Below are 22,268 nucleotides of genomic sequence, written 5' to 3' on the forward strand. Positions count from 1 at the left end.
CAGGAATTGATGGCCTCATATTACACCACCCGTGGCCCAACGTGCCCAGGGTGCTGTGTCCAGAGCTAACATTCAACCAGTAGGCCACCCAGCAAGAGCCTTGGGGCAGCTTCCGACATGGAAGCTCTTCTCCAAGATGGGTTTGGCAACCCAGACTGCCTGAAGCCTGTCCACATTTAAACTGATACTGGAGAGACCAGGAAGGGCTCTCTCTTGTTAACCTCAGTACTCCATATTCATTGGCCCTGGATGCAACACTGTGGGCTGATATCCCTCATTTGTGCCATGGCTTTGTCTGTCAAACCCTTCAACTAAAACACCCTTCTTAACTGCAGCAGCTTCTAGCTTCTTAGGATATGATTGCACTAGTTTTTTAGTCAACGTTGCTTCTTCCAGGGTCAACTAGACCTACATTTCTAAAGGCAAGAAATACCCATGCTAATCAGAGGAAGAGGGTTGGGGTGGGGCGGGGCGGGGCGCAGAGGAGGCAGAACAAGCTGTGTGCGCCTTCTTTACATGGCATGAAAAAAAGCACTGTCCACCCATCCCACAGTTTCTCTTTTGCACCTTTCCTTCAAGTGAATCAAAGCAAACACACACATTCCATCAGCAAGCAACGTCTGGTTGGTGCATCACAGCACTGGACCATGGACAGGTCATTATGATATGGTGACACTTCCAGATTGCCAGTGGCGGTCAAAGGAATGAGGGGTCTATGGAGCAGAACGTAGACATGCTGCCACCACACACAGCTGCAGGTTATGAACCAGTTTTCAACCAGTAGCTTCATTTCTCCCCCTCTAAAAGGCAGCATGAATGGGTAGCAGAATTAGATATGTCTGAACAGGAGGGAGTGTTTGTGAAGGGAAAAGCTGTAACTACACTGAGTTTAAAAAATAGCTTCTATTTGGACCCCTGAAACACCCTCAGGTGACCATGAAGAGCATTACAATGACTGGATTAACAGCACAGAGCCTTTAACCGACTAGTTCTGAGCAGTAGCAACTGACCATCAGTGCCATCCAGTAATAGTTTGGCAGCCTAGATGACAAGCACTTTGGGGGTAGTTACCAAGATTTTAGAGTTTGCATCACCTGAAGTGATGAAGTTACACCAGCTGGGGGAAGGATGTAAGTGCAGAAGGCAGAGGACAAAGGGAGGAGTTGTAATTTAGGGACAGCCCTGATGCACTTGTAGGGGCAGCTGTAGAACTCACCTAATCGCCAGTCTCTCTGAGACTACTGAGAACATTAGACAGTGTGCAGATGTAGCATGTCCAGAGAGGGCTGCAGCAGCAGAACCCCCACCCCATGGGCATAGCAAGAAGGAATTTAACACAAAGTGTCCCATAGGTGTAAGGTACAGCTATTTCAGCCATAGAAGAGCCATGAGTAGCCCAGGCCACTTGTAATGCCCCGGCTAGATTTAACACTGAAATTCAGTGTACACAGAGTGATTAGTTGCAGTGCCAGATTTGTTTCCTAAGCCTCTTTCGTCTCTGAGGAGCTGAGTCATCTAAAGGCTTTCTGTTTTCACCCTCCCACCTTTGCAGGAGGAGGGGAGTATTTGTTTATGGCTCTAGCACCCAGGGAAACTCCAGGAAGAACTGGATCAAGGCAACCCCAGGCCCTATGTACACCACAACAATGCCAGCTCCCCCACATTAGCTTAGCCCCCTTTGCCTCCCCCGCTGCCAAGACCACCCCGCATTGAAGGGGTGGTGGAAACAACAGACCTTGACCCCATTTGTTCCCCACAAGCACCCCTAGTGCCCCTGCCTTCATGGGAAGGCAGGGATGGGCCCCCAGTACGTATCCCACTAGCTGGCAGTGTTTCTGCTTGGGGGGAAGCGAGTAGGGGCTCCTGCACTCTTTCAGGAGGTCAGATGCTGGTATTAACACCCTAATGAGATGTAGAACAGTGGTTCTCATCCAGGGGCCTGAGGCCGCCCTGGGGGAGGGGAGGGGGAGGCGCACCAAGCATTAGACTCACTGGGGCCCAGGGCAGAAAGCTGAAGCCCTGAACATGGGGCTGAAGCCCAGGCCCTGAGCCCTACCACCCAGGGCTGAAGCCGGAGCCTGAGCAATGTAGCTTTGTGGGAGCCCCTGTAGCACAAGGCCCCAGCTGACTGACCTGCTTGCTAACCTCTAACACTGACCCTGGCTTTTATGTGCAGAAAAGCCATTATTGTGGCCCAGGTGGGCCGTGGAGTTTTTATAGCATATTGAGAACCCATGATGTAGAAGGTAGTTTGCACCTCCCACAGCAATTGGTTCAGTGGGACTTAGTTATGGTTCATCTGCCATTGGTACTCTGGCATGAGAACAAGGGGAAAAAAGAGTGAAAACTTGAGCAAGGTCCCTGGACATGGGATCTGTATCTTAAGCCAGCTTGCAAGATTGCAGTGGGGCAGGTTTTGAAGAATATCTTCTGTCCAGGAAGAGACAGCTCATAGCTTTGGCCCTTGTCCATGTTGCTATTAAAATCACACCTCATCACACAGAGGAAGCTATTCTTCAGCACGCCATTGAAGTAACTAGGCAGCTTGACCTAAGGAATTAGTACCTCAGCAAGTACTGTTTTAAAGAAAAACTTTAAAAAAAAAAAAAAAAGTTGCAGTTCCTGCAACAAGTCTTTGCTTCCACCCTTACCTCAGTCAGCATTCAGAGATCTCTGCTCTATCCCAGCTACGGGTAATATTTTGTACCCAAGAATTAGTTGCTCTCCATGTTTTGGGCACTACCAGTGAACTGAGCCAGCCTCTAACAGCCACCCTCAAGTAGCACTGGGCAGAGAGCAATGCCTTTCAGCTGGAATTTTGATCTCATGCACCTTGAGCCAGAGGCCCAGACTCCTAAGCTAGGTCCAGTAGAGAGCCTCTGAAGTAGTTCAGTAAACAAGTGGTTTTTTGCTTAGACAAAAGCAGCTTTTATTAAAGACAATCTAGGAGTCAAACGTGCAAACCCCACCCCTACATGGACCAGGGGATTGGTCACAGCAAGGAAGGAAACAAGTGTCTTGTGCCATGACCAGGGGGACACATCTCCAGAAGTGCAGTGGCCAGGGTTAAAGCTTCAGTCTTCACCCACCTGAACAGCCCTGACCTGCTAAACTGATTTACAGTACAAGAGTCACCAGAATGGTTCAGCCTGCAGGAGCCATCCAGACATGTCCCTCCAGCTTGGAGCAAGGACTGTAACAACCCCTTTACCTGCTGTAAACAGGCCCAACTCCACTGAATGGAATGGTCTCACCTGCAACTCTTACCCATAGAGTAGGTCTTATTATGGATTTGGTTTTGGGATCCAATAGGAATAATCCCCACCCCCTTAGCTGTAGTTTTGGTAAATTGGAGTGTTTGCTAAAAGATATCATTCCCCATGTCCCGTTTCCTTCTCAGGGTTTGCAGAGGTTATTTGAACATAGCAATACCATTACATAACAGAGCTAAAAACTTCAAAATATCTGTACATGTTGGATAACAGATTTTTTTTTTAAATATACTAGTTGAAATAGTCAAAGATCTGGATGAAAACATTAATGCCAGAAGTTAAATATTGGTTGGCAATCTCATCCTGTAGTCCATGGTGTGGGTTACCATGGTAGTGTTCCCCCTTGCCCGTCTAGAAAGGAGCCGTTGTCTTTTTCACTGAGATTAGCCAGAACTGAGAGGATACCTGGGATAGCTTCTTGTATCTGCAAGGGAGCCTAGGAGGATCAAGATTAAAGAATTATTAGGAGTATCCTTGGGGAAAGGCAAGCAACAGAATTCTACTTAAGGGTGTGAAAGAGCTTCCTTAACGTTGCACTTAATATAGTTTCCTAGCTAATGAGATGTGTTAAGGCAACTGGCTCTTCAGGGCCTTCAACAGTTACAATTAGTGTTTTGTAAGAATGAACTAGAAAGCCAGCATATTTTAAGGTGTTGAAATACAAGGTTGGTCCTACTTAAAAAAATAAAGAGAGTGTCGTGACATCACTAACCATGTCTCCTCCCATGTCAGTTTGAATCCAGCCTGGGTGCAGAGAAATACAAAGGATACCATCCACTTTCAAGTCTGCAGCAAGACACCTGGTGATCATATTCAGTGCAGTCTAGAAGAGTGAAGATGGTATCAGTAGGTCAGTTTCACATATCAACTTTGAGGTCTGGAAGGAAGGCCACCCAGTTAGTACCTTGCTTCCACCCCCAACCCCCACTTGATGAGTCAGGGAGCTGTAGAAAGGTCACATCCAGAAGATGTACTTCAGACACTGGACTTCAGTTTCCTCTCACCTAGAAGATGCCAATCAAGAGCTGGCCAAAAAAGTCAATGGAGCTAGATTGGTGCAAGTGAGAGGAGAATCAGGTGCCAATCTTTTGGTCAAGTTCTGACAGATCTGGAAGTACAGTTTGACACTCACATGGAAGAGTCTTGTAATTATTCTTAGTTCAAGGGTTCTGAAAGGCTGTATTTATATAGTAGGTTGGGGGCCTGTGAGTATATAGATACAGCCTTTCAGAACCCTTGAACTAAGAATATTTACAAGACTCTTCCATCCAAGCATTTAAGACCAAAGAGAAAGAAAAGGTAACCTCTTCCTTCCCTCCCAGCCTACAGGATACCTAGATGAGTTTAATGGAGCAGTCATGGTTGTATTGAGTGTCTGAAGAAACAGATAATGTTCAATTTAGTTCTAAAGCAGCAAGGTCCTAGCACCTTAGGAGTTGAGAAGGGCATGTTGTTGCAGGAGAGGGGAGGAAGGAGGAGGAAGAATGTCTGCCATAAGGGACATTTATGTCATTTAACCCAAGCAGCCAGTATTATATTAAATCCATCCTTGGATAACAGAAACCAATACCAGATCAATCACAGTCCCTGGATGTGTAGATGTTAAAAATCCATTTACTGTGATTAGTGTCATCTTGAGAGTCTTCCACTCCTTGCAATCAGTTTAATATTGACCACCTTGCTGACGCCTTGCACTACGGGAATAGGTATATCGTAGGTCAAGGGAGCTCTCTGAAGAATGCTGGGTGAATTTAGAAGGACTATTGACAAGGCACTTACCTGGATTGTATAGTGGTTAGTTAAGGACAGCGTGTTCCATATTCTTGATGGAGATGTTTGCGGTAAAAGGGAGCTTTGTGCAGAAAGGAGGACTACAACAGCTCTCTCTAGTCTTATTTTATATTGACTAGCAAGTCTTTACCTAGTAAAGTCATCTTATACAGCATATCGAATTAACCACTATTTCTAAGATAGTTACCAGTTTAGGATCCCCCTTAGCTCAGAGCATTGCCTGGTTTCAATTGAGCACAGCGTTGGAAAACACCCACCTTCGCTATTCTATAGGGATAGACTTTGAGGAACATCTCATTTGCCGTGACCAGTTGCATGGAGGCAGCAAGCGATGACATATTGATAATGGCTGCTCGGTGACAACCCATACCGGTGCTCAACTGGGCTGCCTTCCTCAGAAGGGGAAGAAAGGCCTGCAAGAGAAAGAGGGTTCATTTGATTTAAACTTAAAATTTCAGTCTCAGCCTGACCAAGACCAATTTGGGATTAAACACACTCTTCTGTTAAGAGCACAGAGCAATACAGCCATGACAGTGTTATGCTACTAACAGACTAGTAGACCCTCTGCAGAGCTAGCTACTGATTTATGCTGACTTTAGAACCACCACAGACCTATCATTCATATGAAGCAAGCGGCTTCTCAATTTAATCCTTTGCTTATTTACAGTCCCAGAGTCTGCTCAGGGCCTGGCACTATGTACTGCTGAAGAGACACAAAGTACTCTTGTCCCACAAGACAGGGAGATTTGCATTCCACAGAAAGGCTAGAAGCTGGCTTTGAGGAGTCCACCACGTACTGTTCATTACTCAAACCAGAGGGCATGGTCAAACTTTATGTGGAGTATGACACACTCCAGGCCAGGGTTGAGACTGGCCTACTTGCCTAACTGATCTCTCTCCAGACTAGTTTAAGAGCTTTGAGAATCAGCATTAGCCAGTGACCATGCAGTTAAGCATTAGCTTGTCTCTGGAAGACTCACCAGGCTTGTACAATGTAAAGAGGCATAGGTGGGGCTCAAGACGACTTATATGGGCAGCACAGAAAGGACAGAGCCTTTTTAGTCTCTTTCACAAAGTAAACCCATGTCCTGGTCTTACCTTAGTGACCATCAACTGAGCAACTGTGTTGGTTTCATAAATGGTGAGCATTGTTTCAGCAGTGACTTCTTCCAGGGAAGCAACCACATTGATACCAGCATTGTTAATGAGGCAGTTCAGCCCTTTGTCTCCTAAGATCTCTTCCACTTCCTTGACTACTTTCTTTATGCTGTTTTCACAGACCACATCTGCCACAGGGAGGAAAGGAAACACCAGCAATGAAGTGGATTCTGTAGGACAGTGAGAGTCTGTGTGTCCAGTATGGGCTGGAAATGCAAAGCCAGTGCATCAGTCTGGCTCAGGATAGGTGTAGAAAATACACGTGGTAGAAATTTAAGTCCCACTGAAACAAGCATGGGCAGAACATTTAGGCAAGAGAAATGTTACATGGTCTATGTTGTATCACGTGTCTTCCCTTTAATGAAGGTGGGAAATAAGGGCTTCCTCACCCCAGTTTGATACACATCTGGTCGTGCATGGCCAGTCCTCTTGCTTGATTAGGCTCAGTTTTTCTTCATGCCCAGAAGGGGCTGAGTGCACCACAATTTCATGTTTGTCACATCAAGATCAGGGTACGAAGAGAACGTATGATCTCAATCCAGCACCAGGACTAGTACAGTGTGATCAAATACAAGCTAAAGGAGAGAGAAGGAGCTGAGAGTTTGGGTTCCCCCACCACCACCACCCCCGCAAGCCATTCTACATAGAGATGAGATCCAGACGAAGTGTGGATCCAAACTCTGAGGTTGTTTGAATGTGGAGTTTCGCCTCAGTCCCACTCTAGTGAGGGACTGACAATAAGTTGGCGTGCTTTAATGTGTGTGTGGGGGGGGGGCACAGGGGAAAGAGGAGTTCTCTTCAATAGGCAGTAGTCAGATGTCAAAATTGATCTCAGAAACAGTGAGTTTCAGTTAAATGTATACAGCCTGTGACAGACAAGTAAATGAACCCTGAAAGCCAAGTATTAGCATGGACCATTTCTCAAACACTAGAAGGAACCAGACTCTCACACAAGAGAGTTATAAGAAACCTGTACAGTACCAGAGATCTGGGGAGTGGCTTTACATTATTTGTGAAGAGACGTGACTTCTGATCTTCCACTCCCATGTCTCAAAAGGAACCCAACCTTGCTATGGTAACACATGGTTCAGTTTGTTAGAAGGCCCTTTCACTCACCAAGCTGGAGTAGTTTGATGTGGCTATGCTGCTTGCTGAGCTGCTGGAGTTCCTAGAAACAGAAGGAAAAAGCGAGTTGTGGTCTCGTCTGCCTGTGGTTATGGCTCAGTTTTCAGGAATGTGGAGCACTCCGGTCTAGTTAGCTTCCATGGGAGTGAAGGCACAGGCCACCTCTGAGAAATCAAGCTCTTAGTGACTCACTTAGTAAAGCTGCTAGCAGCCCCACACCAAGAGGGAACCCCGCTCAGGCTCTCCATTAGGTTAGCATGCAGAGCGTGTATGCAGCCAGTCTAGCCATCAGATGGAACACCACTGGTGAGCCCCATCCTGCGATGGGCTTCTGATAGCAGGATATCGTGACTTCTATTGCATGCAGTTGCTGGACAGACATTACACCGCTTCCCACTCAGGGGGTCAGCTCCTGAGTCACACACCCCTCCCCCCCATTATAAAATAGGGTGTTTAGTCATTTACGATTAGGGTACCTCAGCTGGCAGCAGCCCAGAAAAGCAGCACTAGCTTAAGGAGCATTTGATGTTTGAGACGGTAGAAGGGCAATCACTGGGAAGTTTTTTTTATTGTGCAAGACTCGAAACTGAATTCTTTTCAGTTCCATGCACTACAGTTCAGTTGTTCTCCACAAGACATTCACAGTGAAATTAAAGACTGAAGTTTAACTGTCTAGGGAAACAAGAAGGAGTCACTAACTTTTAGCAGGAACACAATTGCAATGGTAATCTAGCTGCCACTAGGCAGTGTCAGATTCAGGTTGATAGATCCTGGGGGAACACTGTCCCTGCTAGGCCCCAAAGCAGGGTGTAAATCCTAGCCAAATGAAACCAACAGGATGGGTGAAACCTGCCACATGGTGCTCCCCCCAGGGTGGGCTCAGAATGCTAAGCTCTGCCTACAGACTGCTCAGGAAGCCCATACAATACAGTGTAGCTATTAGTAAGGATACGATTTTCTATTTTTAAATAATAAATGTCAATAAATTTCACCCTTCCAAGCCTACATATAAACCAGGGGTCTGCTGACTCAGTCAGGCGCCATAGCTGGTGAGTTGTTGCACAAGGTGATTCTTGGCTAGCTAGATCCGTAATCAGCAAGGATGGAGGGATCTCCAACTTGAAGATATGCATGATCCTTCCAGACCACTCTGAATATAGGACACTTCTCTTTCTAATTAGGTTCCCACATTCAAAGCTAGTCCTTCTACTATGGTCCCCTCTCCTGCAGTGTGTCCCTATGTGATAGCACATTTATCACTAGAAGAACTCCCGTCCAGGGAAAAGTGAAGGGAGGGACAGTGGAGGGCTATCACTCTGGCTTTGCAATAGCAGATGCTGGTGCTTAACAATTCCCTTTGGTCACTGCAGCCTGTAGCGAACTGGGAAACTGGACTGTTCCTTTTACGTAAAAACTTTGGCAGAAGAAGAACTCTGTAGCCAGCAGGACCCACTAAACAAAATGAAGAGTCAAATCTTTTCTGGGACACTGAAATGTCTCTCTCAGACAGACACAAAGTCTTTAAGACAAAAGCTACATTCTGGAAGGCTTTGTAACTTGTTACATTTCAATCTGGGGTGGAGGCAACACCACTGATCCTGGCTTTGCCTAAGTCACGACTGACCCTGGAGTAGGCGCAGCTGACGGTATCTTAACTCGAACTTGTTAAAATAAACACAACCCAGTGACAGTGAGTGGTCACAAAAGTCTGTGGAATTCACCATCTGTGAAAAGTGCCAGGATGATACCAAAGGCCCAAGTCTTGTTTAGGAGTTCAAGAGGAATATTGAGACAAGGTTCCCAGCCGACAAGCCTTGTGCCTTATCTGTAAGGGTCACCTCAAGATGTCTGTGGGGGGAACTGAAGTCTCCACGGCTTTTTCCATCGCTCACCACCCTGAGGCTGCCAACAAGAGGGTCAGTTCTGTTTGATTCAATCACTAATCAGACTGATAGCAAGCAGCAGCTTGTTTAGGAGGAGGAGGCTTGGCATGAAACTAACTGAGCCACTGCCATATTGCGAGCGAAAAAAAAAGCCATGCGGACTATTGTACGCTTTGCTGTTTATGCTGTCCTTAACCACTGCTTTTTGAAGATTGTGAGGGCTGTGTCACAGAAAATGGCCAAACCGGAAGATGCATGTGTGTGTTTTTGCACATATTCAGAACCCCTAGAGTTTTATATCGCATGTTTGTCCCCTCACCATTCTCCAACTTAATCCTTTTAGATTTCTTATAAATAGTCTTTTTCTTAAGCAGGGTTCTGTAACTTTTTGTGCAGACCAGACGGTCAATATAAAGCTGTAAGCAGGCATCTTCCGGTTTGGTCATTTTCTTTAGAACACGGTCAGGATCGCCACTGAATTGTGCAGCATTTATCAAGGTCACCCCTTGTGCTAAATGTTCTTGGGTAAGGCACAGACATTGCATAGCATAACCTTTGGCAATAACAGTGTTTAATAAGCTTTCCAAACCCAGCTCTGCACACAGGCCCTGGAGCTTGCAGTTTATATCCACTGAAGTCCAAGTCACACAGTCATGGCGCCATTGGACTGGTGCGTCTATGACACAGCCCTCACAATCTTCAAAAAGCTTTTTCCTGAGACAGTGGTTAAGGACCGCATAGACAGCAACGCGTACAATAGTCCGCATGGCTTCTTTACGCTCACGACGTGGCACTGGCTCAGTCAGTTCCATGCCAAGCCTCCTCCTAAACTCCTCATAGCCGCATTCTTGGAGTCCTCTTCAACAATTTGTATCGGTGTTGAGCAAAAACAAGGTGGGCCCGGTTCATCTTCGCTGCTTAATGCGACGCTGTCCAGGACCTCCGGGTCCTCTAGAAAGGCGTCATCTAGCTGTTGAGAGATTTTCAGACAAGAAACAAGTGTAAGTTCCCACTGCTTGTTTTTAGATTTACACAACCCCTGGTTCCTAACCCATTACACCCCATGCTCATCCATCACTTCTTAATCATTCATTTACCTGAGCAACATCTTTTCCATTCACCTTGTCCGCCGGTGACTCCCCCGAGCTGCGTTCGCCTTCCTCCTCCAGGGGGGTGGACAACAAGAGGCCACCATGCTCATTGGGGTGTCTCACAAGCGGTTGGGTTGCAGGTTCAGGTTCCGGCATATCCATCAATGGCTGGGCCAAAGGGCTCCCCTCGTCTCTCCTGCCTCCTACTCAGAACTGTTGCTGATGTAGCGCTTTCTCCACGGATGGTCAAAGACTCTCGGGGCTAAAACAAAGTCCGAAGTCCTCACGGGGGTGGTAAAGGAGTCCATGTTTCCAAAAGTTCTAAAACACGCGTTCTTGGTAAGAGATGGCCTCTTCTGCCTGGCGCCAGGACTTACGGGGTGATGGTGCTGTGCTCTGATTGGCAGAGGGTCCTCAGAGGAGTTCTTAGAGGGGTCACTTGACCCTCTTCTGGGTGGTTCACCCCGTCCCAGAACCTGCCCTATTTTGGTCAAATCTGCTCTCGGGGCGGTCCTATGTGGCTGAAACCCCTCCTGATTGGTAGAGGGAGGTGGGAGGAGTTCTTAGAGCAGTCACATGTCACACCTTGCTTCTGGCCACGTGGCCGTCTTGACCCCGGAAGTAATACCCCCATAGGGTGGGACTTCCAGTGACACGCGGGCAGGGTTTAAGGGGTCATGGGGCAGGGTTAGGGTTTCGTTGATGGTAGGGCCCTGAGACTATTTACATGCACCTGTAATGAACCCCCTAATAATGGGCTCAGAGTAAATATGCTGGACTTCTCAATTAAGAACACCATACAAGTATATGAGGAAAGATATTCTCTGAAGAGGGGTGTTCAGGTATTTAATAGGGCTGCACTGTCCATGAAAGTGTGTTTGCAGTGATTGCACAAGTGTATTTAAACAAGTTTCTTGGGCAGTCCCAGCCTCCAAATACCTCTCCAGCGGTTCTCAAACTGTGGGTTGGTACCCCAAAGCGGGTTGTGACCCCCTTTGAATGGGGTCGCACAGGGCCGAAGCCCGAGGCCGAAGCCCTCAGGCTTCGGGCCTGGGTGGCAGGACTCAGGTTGCGGGCCCCCTGCCTGAGGCTGCAGCCCTTGAGATTCAGCTTTGCCACACACCCACCCGCCCAGAGCGATGGGGCTCAGACTGTGGCCCCTCCACCCAGGGCAGTGGGCCTTGGGCAGGTTCAGGCTTCGGTCCCCCATCCTGGGGTCGTGAAGTGATTTTTGTTGTCAGAAGGGGCTCACAGTGCAATGAAGTTTGAGAACCCCTGATAGTTATTCTACATTACAATACAGCTTCTCTGGGAGCGCTTTTAAATATTATATAGAAAGAAAGAAAGAAAGAAAGAAAGAAAGAAAGAAAGAAAGAAAGAAAGAAAGAAAGAAAGAAAGAAAGAAAGAGCGCAAGCTCGATTTACAGGCAATTCTTTAAGCAATTCTTATTCTCGCCAGAGACACTGAGTTGCTGCCGTCTGATGGCAGTTTAGTGGCCTGTGTTAAACAAGCTGGTGCTAGCTATCTGTGGGGAAAAAATCCAGTAGGACTAAACTTCTAAGTAGGCCTAAAACTTTGGTCAAGCTAACTGTATTTGTAAAAGCATAAGAAGAGGCTGAGGAAAATTCCACTGTGCGGCAGCTGCAACAGAACAGCTGAGGAAATGTAACCCTAACAGCTAGAAATTAGGAAAGACTCACTAACCGCAAAGAACAACCTGTCAATAACAGGAAAAGCTTGTTTTGCTATATCCCAAATAAGGAAAACTACTATTAGAGCCTGTACTATATGCCAAATAAGGGAAAATGCTGTTAAAGGAAGTGTGCTTAACAAATTGTGGTGTTCAGCTACATTAACTCCTGTATTTTCTGCTTACACAGAGCCACTAGGGCTGACTCTCCCTGTATACGTATACTTGAATAAAGTTCCTCAGGCATTTCTGATTTCAAACACAACACGTGGTTAATTTTCCACCACAAAATGTAACAAGTTACAAAGCCTTCCAGAACGTAGCTTTTGTCTTAGAGACTTTGTGTTCGTCTGAGATATTTCAGTGTCCCAGAAAAGAGTTGACTCTTCCTTTTGTTTAGTGGGTCCTGCTAGCTACAGAGTTCTTCATCTGTCCCTCCCTTCACTTTTCCCTGGACGGGTGTTCTTCTAGTGATAAATGTGCTATCACATAGGGACACACTGCAGGAGAGGGGACCATAGTAGAAGGACTAGCTTTGAATGTGGGAACCTAATTAGAAAGAGAAGTGTCCTATATTCAGAGGGGTCTGGAAGGATCATGCATGTCTTCAAGTTGGAGATCCCTCCATCCTTGCTGATTACGGATCTAGCTAGCCAAGAACCACCTTGTGCAACAATTCACCAGCTATGGCGCCTGACTGAGTCAGCAGACCCCTGGTTTATATGTAGGCTTGGAAGGGTGAAATTTATTGACATTTATTATTTAAAAATAGAACTTTCACTGTGGAGAGACCAATTGTTTCCCTTAATTGGAGTTTACAGATAGGTAAAGAAAGAAATAGGCTGCTTGAGAATTTAAAACACTCTGAAATGAGGATATTTTGTATCTTGACAACTTGTCTTTTGACAGTTACAAAGCTTTAACTTTGTGAATCTCAATGTTGATTAAATAATTGTTGTATGACACCCTCCCATTGTTTCCCACAACCATGAAAGTTTAAATAGGTAAAAATAAGAAAATAGTTATTTTTTAAGTATCGTCCATCAAAATAATAATAAAAAATTAAATTCTGCCAAGCCTATTTGCACGTGAGGGACTCCCACCAGGACATTCTCTGTGCAGGGTCCTTAACTTTGAACCCCAGGTTTTGAGGAGGGTAGAATAGGAGGAGTTCCAACAAACCAAGGTCCATTGGCTTTCAGGGCATGCTTAACTGACCATTAACTGCTCGCTCATGTTTTCCAGAACAGCACAAGTGTTTTGTTAATCCTGAATGAGTGAGCTGGAATGCAGGATTGATTTGGTGAGAGATCTGTAGCCATTTCTATTGCTCACGTAACTAGGGCAATGGGCAGGTAGTTTAAAAAAATACATTGAACAGTTCCGAATCAGACAAATCCATGCTGAAGTGGGGTATTGTACTCCTAAGAGAAGGGGTAATAGACTGCCTGCAGGCTCTCTATCCTCAGAAGTCCATTTGCTATGCACACTCTGTAGACAACATCTAGGATTTATTCAGCACAAATCAGTCTAAGCCGGCAGAGACTCACATATAAAAGTCTTCAACTGTTCTCAATTATCCCAGGGGTCAGCAAGTTACAGGAAAGAAAGACATTTGCTGCCTTCTGTAGCTGGGAGGGTTGGGTGGAGGGATCCAATGTGTTCCCAGGTCACTGGAGGAGAAGTACCTCTGGGTGTGTGCTGGCAGTGAGCCTACAGAGGGGAGGGTTACAAGAAGATCAAGCAAAATATTTAAGTCCACAAGACAGGCTTTTAAAAGCCAGTAGCAGCTTCTTTTCCACCTTTTCAGGTGCGTTCTGGAAGCAACTCAGGTCTCCTGTAATTGGATTTTTACAAGTCCAGATTAGGGAGGCCTTTCAGACATTTCCACACAAGTTCATCGTCCAGCTCAGGAGAGGACACTAGGATCAGTCCATTCTAGTCTGGTTAGCTTTTTTACATCCACTTTTCAACTGTAAGGCTACACAAGGTGCAGAACAGTGGAGAATCAGGCCCTAGGTGGGTTTTTTTTTTTTTGGGGGGGGGGGGAGTTCCTGAACTGGATAAACATGAATTTTCCCATAGATCTACTCCATGGGTACAAAGAAGAGCACATGGCTCCTATTTATAGCCAGGTTGAAGTGAAGTAAAAAAGCCTTTGGAGGGGCAGGCTCTAACATCTTGTTGGCTGAAGCTTTGAACACTTCCAGCTCCTGCTTTACTAAAAGAAGTTGAGCTCCAGGATATTTGAGTGGGGAGTAAGGAAGAGACGATGAATAGTATTGCTTTTCTGCTCACACTTACTTAATAAGAGCTCATATCTGGCATTCAAAAAGTTAACACAAATACTGTTGCCAAGCCATGATGTTATCGTGAGTTTTGCCAAGTTTGGTGTTTAAGGCCCCAGCTGCTGAAGTCAGGAGAATCTCTCCTTTCGTTGGAAAAAAGGGAGTTTCTAGCTCTCAGGGCTGCCGGAAAAGAAGAGCTCAGACAAGACACCTTGCAGGCGCTGCCGTGCCATCTACCTTCTCATTCAAAACAAGGTTTCAAAGTCTTGAGATTTTCAGGGGCCCCACTCAGGATTTTTGAATGCTTAGTGCAGGCAACATTGTTCTCTTAATTTCTGTAATGTGTAACTTCTGTTTTCCCCTCCTCCGTAGGGTTTCAGAAGCCACCTTTTAGCAACACCCCTTGCTAGGGGGAAGGAGTGTTAATTTCAAGCCATCTTGAGAAAATATTTATTATTTGTATTGATGTAATGCTCAGAGCATTGTGCTTCAACCGGTGGCTTGTGTGCCAGATCCATCCAGCCTGCAAGGGCCTTCCAAGTGGCCCACTGCCTGGTGTCAGCTGTTCCTTCCTGCCTCCTAGGAAGCCAATCAAAACTGCTCAGAAGCTGCACAGATCTCCTCCTCCACCTCTCCCGCATCCCTGTGCCCAAGGTCACAAAGGAAATTTGGGGAAAAGCCAGGAATTGAAGCCCCATCTCCCAAGTTAATGCCCTATCAACCCTCTCAAGAGGGCATAACATAAGAATGGCCATACTGGGTCAGAACAAAAGTCCATCTAGCCCAGTATCTAGTCTGTAGATAGTGGCCAATGCCAGGTGCCCCAGAGAAAATGAACAGGTATTCATCAACTAATCCATTCCCTGTCACTCATTTCCAGCTTCTAGCAAACAGAGGCTAGGGACACCATCCCTGCTCATCCTGGCTAATAGCTATTGATGGACCTAGCCTGCATGAATTTATCTAGTACTTTTTTGAACGCTGTTATAGTCTTTGTCTTTGCAACATCCTCTGGCAAAGAGTTCCACAGGTTGACTGTGCGTTGTGTGAAGAAATACTTCCTTTGTTTGAAACCTGCAGCCTATCAATTTCATTGGGTGCCACCTAGTTCTTGTGTTTGAGGAGGAGTAAATAACACTTTCTTATTTACTTTCTCCACACCAGTCATGATTTGAGAGATCTCCATCATATCTCCCCCTTAGTCATCTCTTTTCCAAGCTGAAAAGTCCCAGTCTTATTAATCTCTCCTCATACGGAAGCTGCTCCATACCCCTAATCATTTTGCCCTTTGCTGAACCTTCTCCAATTCCAATATATCTTTTTTGAGATGGGGCGACCACATCTGCACACAGTATTCAAGATGTGGACGTACCATGGATTTATATAGAGGCAATATGATATTTTCTGTCTTCTTATCTATCCCTTAATGATTCCCAACATTCTGTTTGCTTTTCTGACTGCTGCTGCATATTGAGCAGATTTTTTTTTTTAGAGAACTCTCCACAATGACTCCAAGATCTTTCTTGAGTGGTAACCGCTAATTTAGACCCCATCATTTTATATGCATGAAGAATGCAGGAAGGCACACACCAGACATTCTCTGAAGTCAGCCAAGGGCAGAATTTGACCTTGCAATTAGCAGGTTCAAGGACTTATTCCAAAAGGCAAAGGCAGACCAGAGAGATACGCTGTGAAGTTTCCACCAGGATGGTTCCCCCCTCCCCCTTCTGTGAAAACAGGGTGGGCCACAAATTATTATCCCACTTGCAAGTTAGATACCTCAAAGCTACGATTAGTAATCACTTGCAACAAATGAAGTCTGGAGAGTGCCTGGACAAAGAAGTCAAGTCTATACTCACAACATTGTAATAGGAACGCCGATTGAAAGGGGGGCAGAGGAATCTAATGAATTGGCTGAGAAGGTTTCAAGAATACAGATTTAAGTCTACAAATGAATCCATTTGGGTAGTGATAAGTGAGCTGATCCCAACCTGAAGGAAAGAGGGATTAAAAAAATAAAAATAACACTGACATATAGACATGAAGCAAGACTGAAATACACCAAGGCAATAAACTCTTTGTCTAGCGGAGCAAAAATCCCATCACACAAAAGGCAAGGGAATCAGTGCAACAGAAGAGATCCAGGAGACTAGTACTGGTTGAGGAGGCTTTCAGGAATCAGGGGCAGTTAGCAGGAATTTACCTATCCAGCCTTGAGTGAATGAGGGAACAAGGTTAGTGACTTTGAGGGAGGTTTGAGATGGGGCAGCTGTATAAGTAGACTGCTTTCCAGATGTGCCTTCCAGCTAAGAAAGGAGCTCTGGCCTCAGCTCTGGAATGTACAAGAGCCCTCGGAATGCCTCCTTAATTACGTCTGCGTCTTGTGCCCAGGAAAGGTGGAGTGTTACAAGCACTAATCAAGTCAGTAGCTCCCCAGTGCATAAATGGGACCGATCCCGACCCACCTCGGAGTTAGATATCAAGCAGAAAGTTTAAAAAACCAAACCCACCCACCCACTCCTTAGGGAGTATAGCCAGTTTCCCAGCAGGTTGATCGTTTGGAAGAGGACTTGTGCCGCACCAGGGACGCGGCAAACACGGAACTTCTCCCCCCCCCCAGGACTGATCCTTGGGTTTTGCCCTGATCCACACCCCGGAGCCCCATGGGGAACAGAGAGCCCCCACCCCACCCCCGGCAGGGGTGCTGGGACAATTTGTATACTGGGGGGGGGGGGTGCTGAGAGCCATTGAACCAAACTGTAAACCCTGGATGTGATGGAAACCCCACTTCAAGTCAGGGGGTGCAGCAGCAGAAGCCCCCCCCGGCACCCCTAGTTCCAGCCCCTCTGCCCCAGGGCTGCCCCCCTCGCCTCCCTGGGCGTGCGCGAACACCCCCGGGACCGCCAGGCGAGCTGGCCCCGGGGGAGGGGGGTGTCTCGGCAGGGCCCCTCCCGTTTTACCAGCGCCTTCTCCGGGTAGCGGCAGGTGGCGATCACCCAGTCGGGAGCGGGGCTGGCGGCCGCCAGCCCCCGCACCAGCCCCAGCCCGATGCCCCGGCTGCAGCCGGTGATGAGCACGGAGCGGCAGCGCTGCTGAGCCATGCTGGGGGCGGGCGCCGAGGACACGGGCCGGCCGGCTGCGGGCGGGGCGGCTTTAAACCCAGCCCGGGGTCTGGGGGCGGGGGGGGGAGGAACCGGGGCCTCGCCCCCGCCCACCCAGGGCCCCACCCCCTGGCTGCTCCCCTCCAGGGTCCCCTCCCTCACTCCCACCAGCTGCTCGTCCCATATCCCCCAATCCCATCCTAGGGTCCCCTCCCGCTCCCTGCCCCCAGGGGATCTCGGCATCTCGCCCGCTAGCTGCCCCGCCGCACCCCAGCCCCATCGCCTCCCAGGGTCCTGTCCCACCCCACCCCACCCCACTCATCCCAATCCTATTCCCCTCCCAGGGTCCCCCACCCCACCCCACTCATCCCAATCCCCTTTCAGGGTCCCAGCCCACCCCACTCATCCCATTCCCCTCCCAGGCTCCCCCACCCCACCTCACTCATCCCAATCCCCTTTCAGGGTACCACCCCACCCCACTCATTCCAATCCCATTCCCCTCCCAGGCTCCCCCACCCATCCCAACCCCATTCCCCTCCCAGGCTCCCCCACCCCCACCCCCCTCATCCCAATCCCAATCCCATTCCCCTCCCAGGATCCTCCACCCCATCCCACTCATCCCAATCCCCTTTCAGGGTACCACCCCACCCCACTCATCCCAATCCCATTCCCCTCCCAGGCTCCCCCACCCCACCTCACTCATCCCAATCCCCTTTCAGGGTACCACCCCACCCCACTCATTCCAATCCCATTCCCCTCCCAGGCTCCCCCACCCATCCCAACCCCATTCCCCTCCCAGGCTCCCCCACCCCCACCCCCCTCATCCCAATCCCAATCCCATTCCCCTCCCAGGATCCTCCACCCCACCCCACTCATCCCAATCCCCTCTCAGGGTACCACGCCACCCCACTCATTCCAATCCCATTCCCCTCCCAGGCTCCCCCACCCCCTACTCCCCTCATCCCAATCCCAATCCCATTCCCCTCCCAGGATCCTCCACCCCACCCCACTCATCCCAATCCCCTCTCAGGGTACCACCCCACCCCACTGATTCCAATCCCATTCCCCTCCCAGGCTCCCCCACCCATCCCAATCCCATTCCCCTCCCAGGCTCCCCCACCTCCACCCCCCTCATCCCAATCCCAATCCCATTCCCCTCCCAGGGTCCTCCACCCCACCCCACTCATCTCAATCCCCTCTCAGGGTACCACCCCACCCTACTCATTCCAATCCCATTCCCCTCCCAGGGTCCCCCACCCCACCCCACCCCAGCCCACCCCACCCCACTCATCCCAATCCCCTCTCAGGGTCCCACCCCACTCATCCCAATCCCATTCCCCTTTCGGGGTACCAGCGCAACCCATTCCTTCCCCAGGCCCCCAGCTCATCTCCTTCCCCAGCCCCCCTTGAAAATCTCCACCCACTGCCCCCTCTCTCCTTTCAGCCCTTCATCCCGCCCCACACCCTCTGCTGGGCCCCTCATCCCATTTGCTCCCCGTCCTGCTTCGTGAGCTGCACTTCCCTCCCCAGGGCCCTTATCCCATCCTGCCCCCCCTCCCCAGGCCTTCCCCTCCAGTAAGTGGGGTGAGACGAGGGCTTGACAGCTCATCATCATTCCAGTGTCCCCATAGAGAGAGCCCCGTTCCCCCAGAGATGCCATTTCTCTGCTGTCTTTTCACCCTTTCCATGGGTAGCCCCTGGGCTGAGAGCGCTTGGTCAAGTGGAAAAGTCGCAGGCTGAACAGGAAAGAAAAGATCAGTTCCCAACACATGTGCTGCAGCTGCAGCTAATAAAACACATTCCTCAGCGTGAAGCCGTTTGTTTGGTCTTGGGGGCCACTGTAACCAAAGAGGAGGCCCCTGGGCAATGCAATCAGAAATGAATGGTCGGGGGGGGGGGGGAGGGGTTCTGTTGAAAAAACAAATGTGCTCAGGAATTGATTAGATTTCCATGGAGGAAGGAGAATTTTTTTTTTCTTCCCCACCATGGAAAGCTTTCTCTCCCTCTCTCTGCTCTTTCAGGGTCACAACCCCCCTCTTTGTGACGGGCTGAGGCGTCCGGCTGCCAAGTGGGGTAAATGGTGAACCCATTCAGCATTAATATTTATATTACAGTAGCAATTAAAGGCCCCAGCCAAGGATAGGGCCCCGGGGAGCTACCTTCCATTCCCTACCCACCCCTGGTCCTCCAGTGATGTAGGTCAGTATTATTCTCCTCTCGTTTTACAGATGGGGAAACTGAGGTGCAAAGAAGTTAAATAACTTGCCTGCATTCTCTGTTAGGTGGAGCTGAAATAGATCCCAGGAGTTCTGACTTCAGCACCCTGCATTGCACCAACCCGTTCTTTGTTGGTTTCTTTGTTATTTCTGCTTAAGAGAAACCACTCTGATAGCTCTAAATAATGTTTGGGATCTGCAAATCTTCATCATTGCTGGCCAGCCCGAGAGAAGGATTGCTATTCATTTATTCATCCCAAGATCTTCTTCCACCTGTACTGGGGTGGGTGGGGAGCTCATTTCTGATTTCTCATATCTAAGGCACCTCAACACAAGAAAGGGCTTGAGTAAAAGCTGCACTGACTAGTCAGATAGCCTCTTGTATGAGATCTTTGAATCTGTCTCATGTAAAGAGGCACATAGGTATGGTAGCCAGTTTATTCCTTATATGCTAAGTCTCTGTACACAACATCAGAACCACGTCAAGGCTTCCATCTTCCCATTACTTGCTTGCAGGCCTGTCAAAATCAGTCAGAGAACATTCAGTGTCCAAAATACCCAGCTGATTTACTCTGTGTGAGTGAAAGGAGTCAGATCCTGCCGAACTGTAGTGCTGGGAATAGTCTCCATATTCATGGAGGCAGCTACTGATACTGGTGGGTAGAGCGTCAGGCCCTGCTTCAACAAAGCTCTGAACCATGTGCTAACTTTAAGCAAAGAAAAGGACAAGTTCTGAGAAGTAGAAGGTTCTTTCCAACAGGGCAGATTGTGCAGGGAAAAGTACATTAGATTATGTGTATTAAATTGTGGTATTTTTATCGCATCACACATACATATGACACTTCATAAACATACAGTCAGAGTGATAGCTAGCACAGAATAGCCCTTTTCATGGATACATCTTACAGCACTTTACAAAGGTGGGAAAGCATTACTGGCCCCATTGTGCCGATGGGAAACAGGCAAAAGGTGAAGTGACTTGCCCAAGGGCATAGAGTGAGTCAGTGACAAAGATGGTAATAGACGCCAGGTCCCTGATTCCCAGTGATGTGCTCTATGTGCTGGATCATACACCCTCATAAGACAGGTTACCTGCCCCAAAGAGCATACAGTCCTGAACAGAGCTTTATGGGGTTTTCAAATGCTTTCAAGTTAATGTGTAATTAAAGACACAGGGCCAGATTCTCAGTGGGTGTAAGCCAGCATAGCTCCACTGAAGTCAATGCAGCTTCACCAATTTACACCAGCTGAGAAGCTGGCCCATAGCTCCCATGCAGAACATCAGCTGCCCCGACCTAAGTTGGAGTAGGTGACCTGGTTCAGAGTATTCCCGGCTGATTGTTGCTAGGCAGCCTCACTAGAAACAGGTGTTTCTGTTGTCCCTGTCCCAGGTGCTAGCTAGCAACCTTATCCAGCTGCCTTTCTTCTTAAACACAATCCAAAATTCAACCAAAAGGATTTATTTGGCAGAGCGTAAAATCAGGGAGTTGGGGGCGAAAGGCGGATCCCATATCTCTAGCCCACAAGTTGAAGCCAGTGGAGCTGTGTCATTTCACAAGATCTGAGCCTCTGCCCCCTAATAATTATCAATACATCCATCATCCTGCAGCAGGGGCCGCATGTTGGTGGTGGATAAAATGGAATGCTCCCCATGTGCATATGGGACATGAGCCAACTCAAGGGAAAGACACCCTTTGATTTTAACAGGCTTTGGGTCAAGTCTATAGGGCTGCCCTATACACATGGATTAGTTGGGAGAGGCCACAAGAAATGTCCTCTCCTTCCAGTGTACTCACCGTAATCTGTCTTTGTATAAATTATTATTCTCTCCATCCATTAAGACTGGGCTAACTAACTTCACACGCAGTTTGTACAGGCATAGGTTTCCTCTCAACCATGCGCCTTACAGGACATGTCTACACTGCAATAAAAGACCTGCAGCATGGCTGTGGCTGGCCTAAGTCAGCTGACTCAGGCTTGCAAGGCTGTGCTCTGGGACTATAAAATTATAGTGTAGACATTCAGCCTAGGGCTGGACCCTGAGGTCGGAGACCCTGCCGGGTGGAGGGTCTCAAATCCTGGGCTCCAGCCCACACTCAAATGTCTACATTGCTCTAGTTAGCCCTTCAGCCTGAGCCCCACAAGCCGGAGTTAGCTGACTTGGGCTCTGAGACCCAGTGCTGTGGGGTTTTTATTGCAGTGTAGACACACCCACAGTCACTCAGAGGCACAGGGGGATGGACAACAATCCTTGGACCCAAGGGCCACCTGCTGGTTATGAATTCAAGTTCTGCTCTTGGCTGATTTCAGAGAATGTCTGATGAGTGCACTTCTGCATTCTTTGGAGAAGAAAGATGAGCTAGTGGTTAGGACATTGACATGAAACACCTGGGTTCAATTCCTGGCTTCCCGTGTGACCTTGGGCAAGTCACCTTGTCTCTGTGTGCCTCAGTTCACCTACCTGTACAATGGGGAGGATAGCACTGCTCTGCCTCACAGGGGTGTTGTGAGGACCAATACATTAAAGAGCTGTGCTCATGGTAACAGGGTTACTGTGAGTACCATAGACAGATTGTAAATGATCCTCCATAACAGCACCCTCAGGGAGGGATTTTCAACTCTAGCATCCTTTCAGGCACATCAGTTTCAAGG

General features: G+C 48.2%; 1 protein-coding gene across 3 annotated transcripts; it reads right to left on the reverse strand.

Moving 5' to 3' along the window:
* Positions 1-2,920: 2,920 nt before the first annotated feature.
* Positions 2,921-17,412, reverse strand: LOC140900072 (C-signal-like). Of its 3 annotated transcripts, none has more exons than XM_073316648.1 (6): positions 17,260-17,412; positions 7,338-7,389; positions 6,162-6,349; positions 5,321-5,476; positions 3,985-4,095; positions 2,921-3,708 (listed from the first exon to the last, which is right to left on the reverse strand). In XM_073316648.1, exons 1-6 carry the CDS (start codon positions 17,398-17,400, stop codon positions 3,595-3,597), a joined length of 762 nt encoding a protein of 253 aa, XP_073172749.1. In that variant the 5' UTR covers positions 17,401-17,412; the 3' UTR covers positions 2,921-3,594. The 3 variants fall into 3 exon arrangements, with proteins under 3 accessions (XP_073172749.1, XP_073172748.1, XP_073172747.1); XM_073316647.1 differs by having other exon boundaries at positions 6,162-6,391; XM_073316646.1 differs by having other exon boundaries at positions 6,162-6,427.
* Positions 17,413-22,268: the final 4,856 nt, after the last annotated feature.

This window comes from Lepidochelys kempii, chromosome 18 (assembly GCF_965140265.1).
Source record: "Lepidochelys kempii isolate rLepKem1 chromosome 18, rLepKem1.hap2, whole genome shotgun sequence".
NCBI lineage: Eukaryota > Metazoa > Chordata > Testudines > Cheloniidae > Lepidochelys > Lepidochelys kempii.

Coding starts and splice junctions, on each gene's coding strand:
- LOC140900072 (XM_073316646.1), bottom strand. CDS start 17,400: ATGGCTCAGCAGCGCTGCCGCTCCGTGCTCATCACCGGCTGCAGCCGG. Junction 7,390..17,259: donor GCTACCCGGAGAAGGCGCTG/GTAAAACGGGAG, acceptor TTCTGTTTCTAG/GAACTCCAGCAGCTCAGCAA. Junction 3,709..3,984: donor CTGACATGGGAGGAGACATG/GTTAGTGATGTC, acceptor TGATCCTCCTAG/GCTCCCTTGCAGATACAAGA.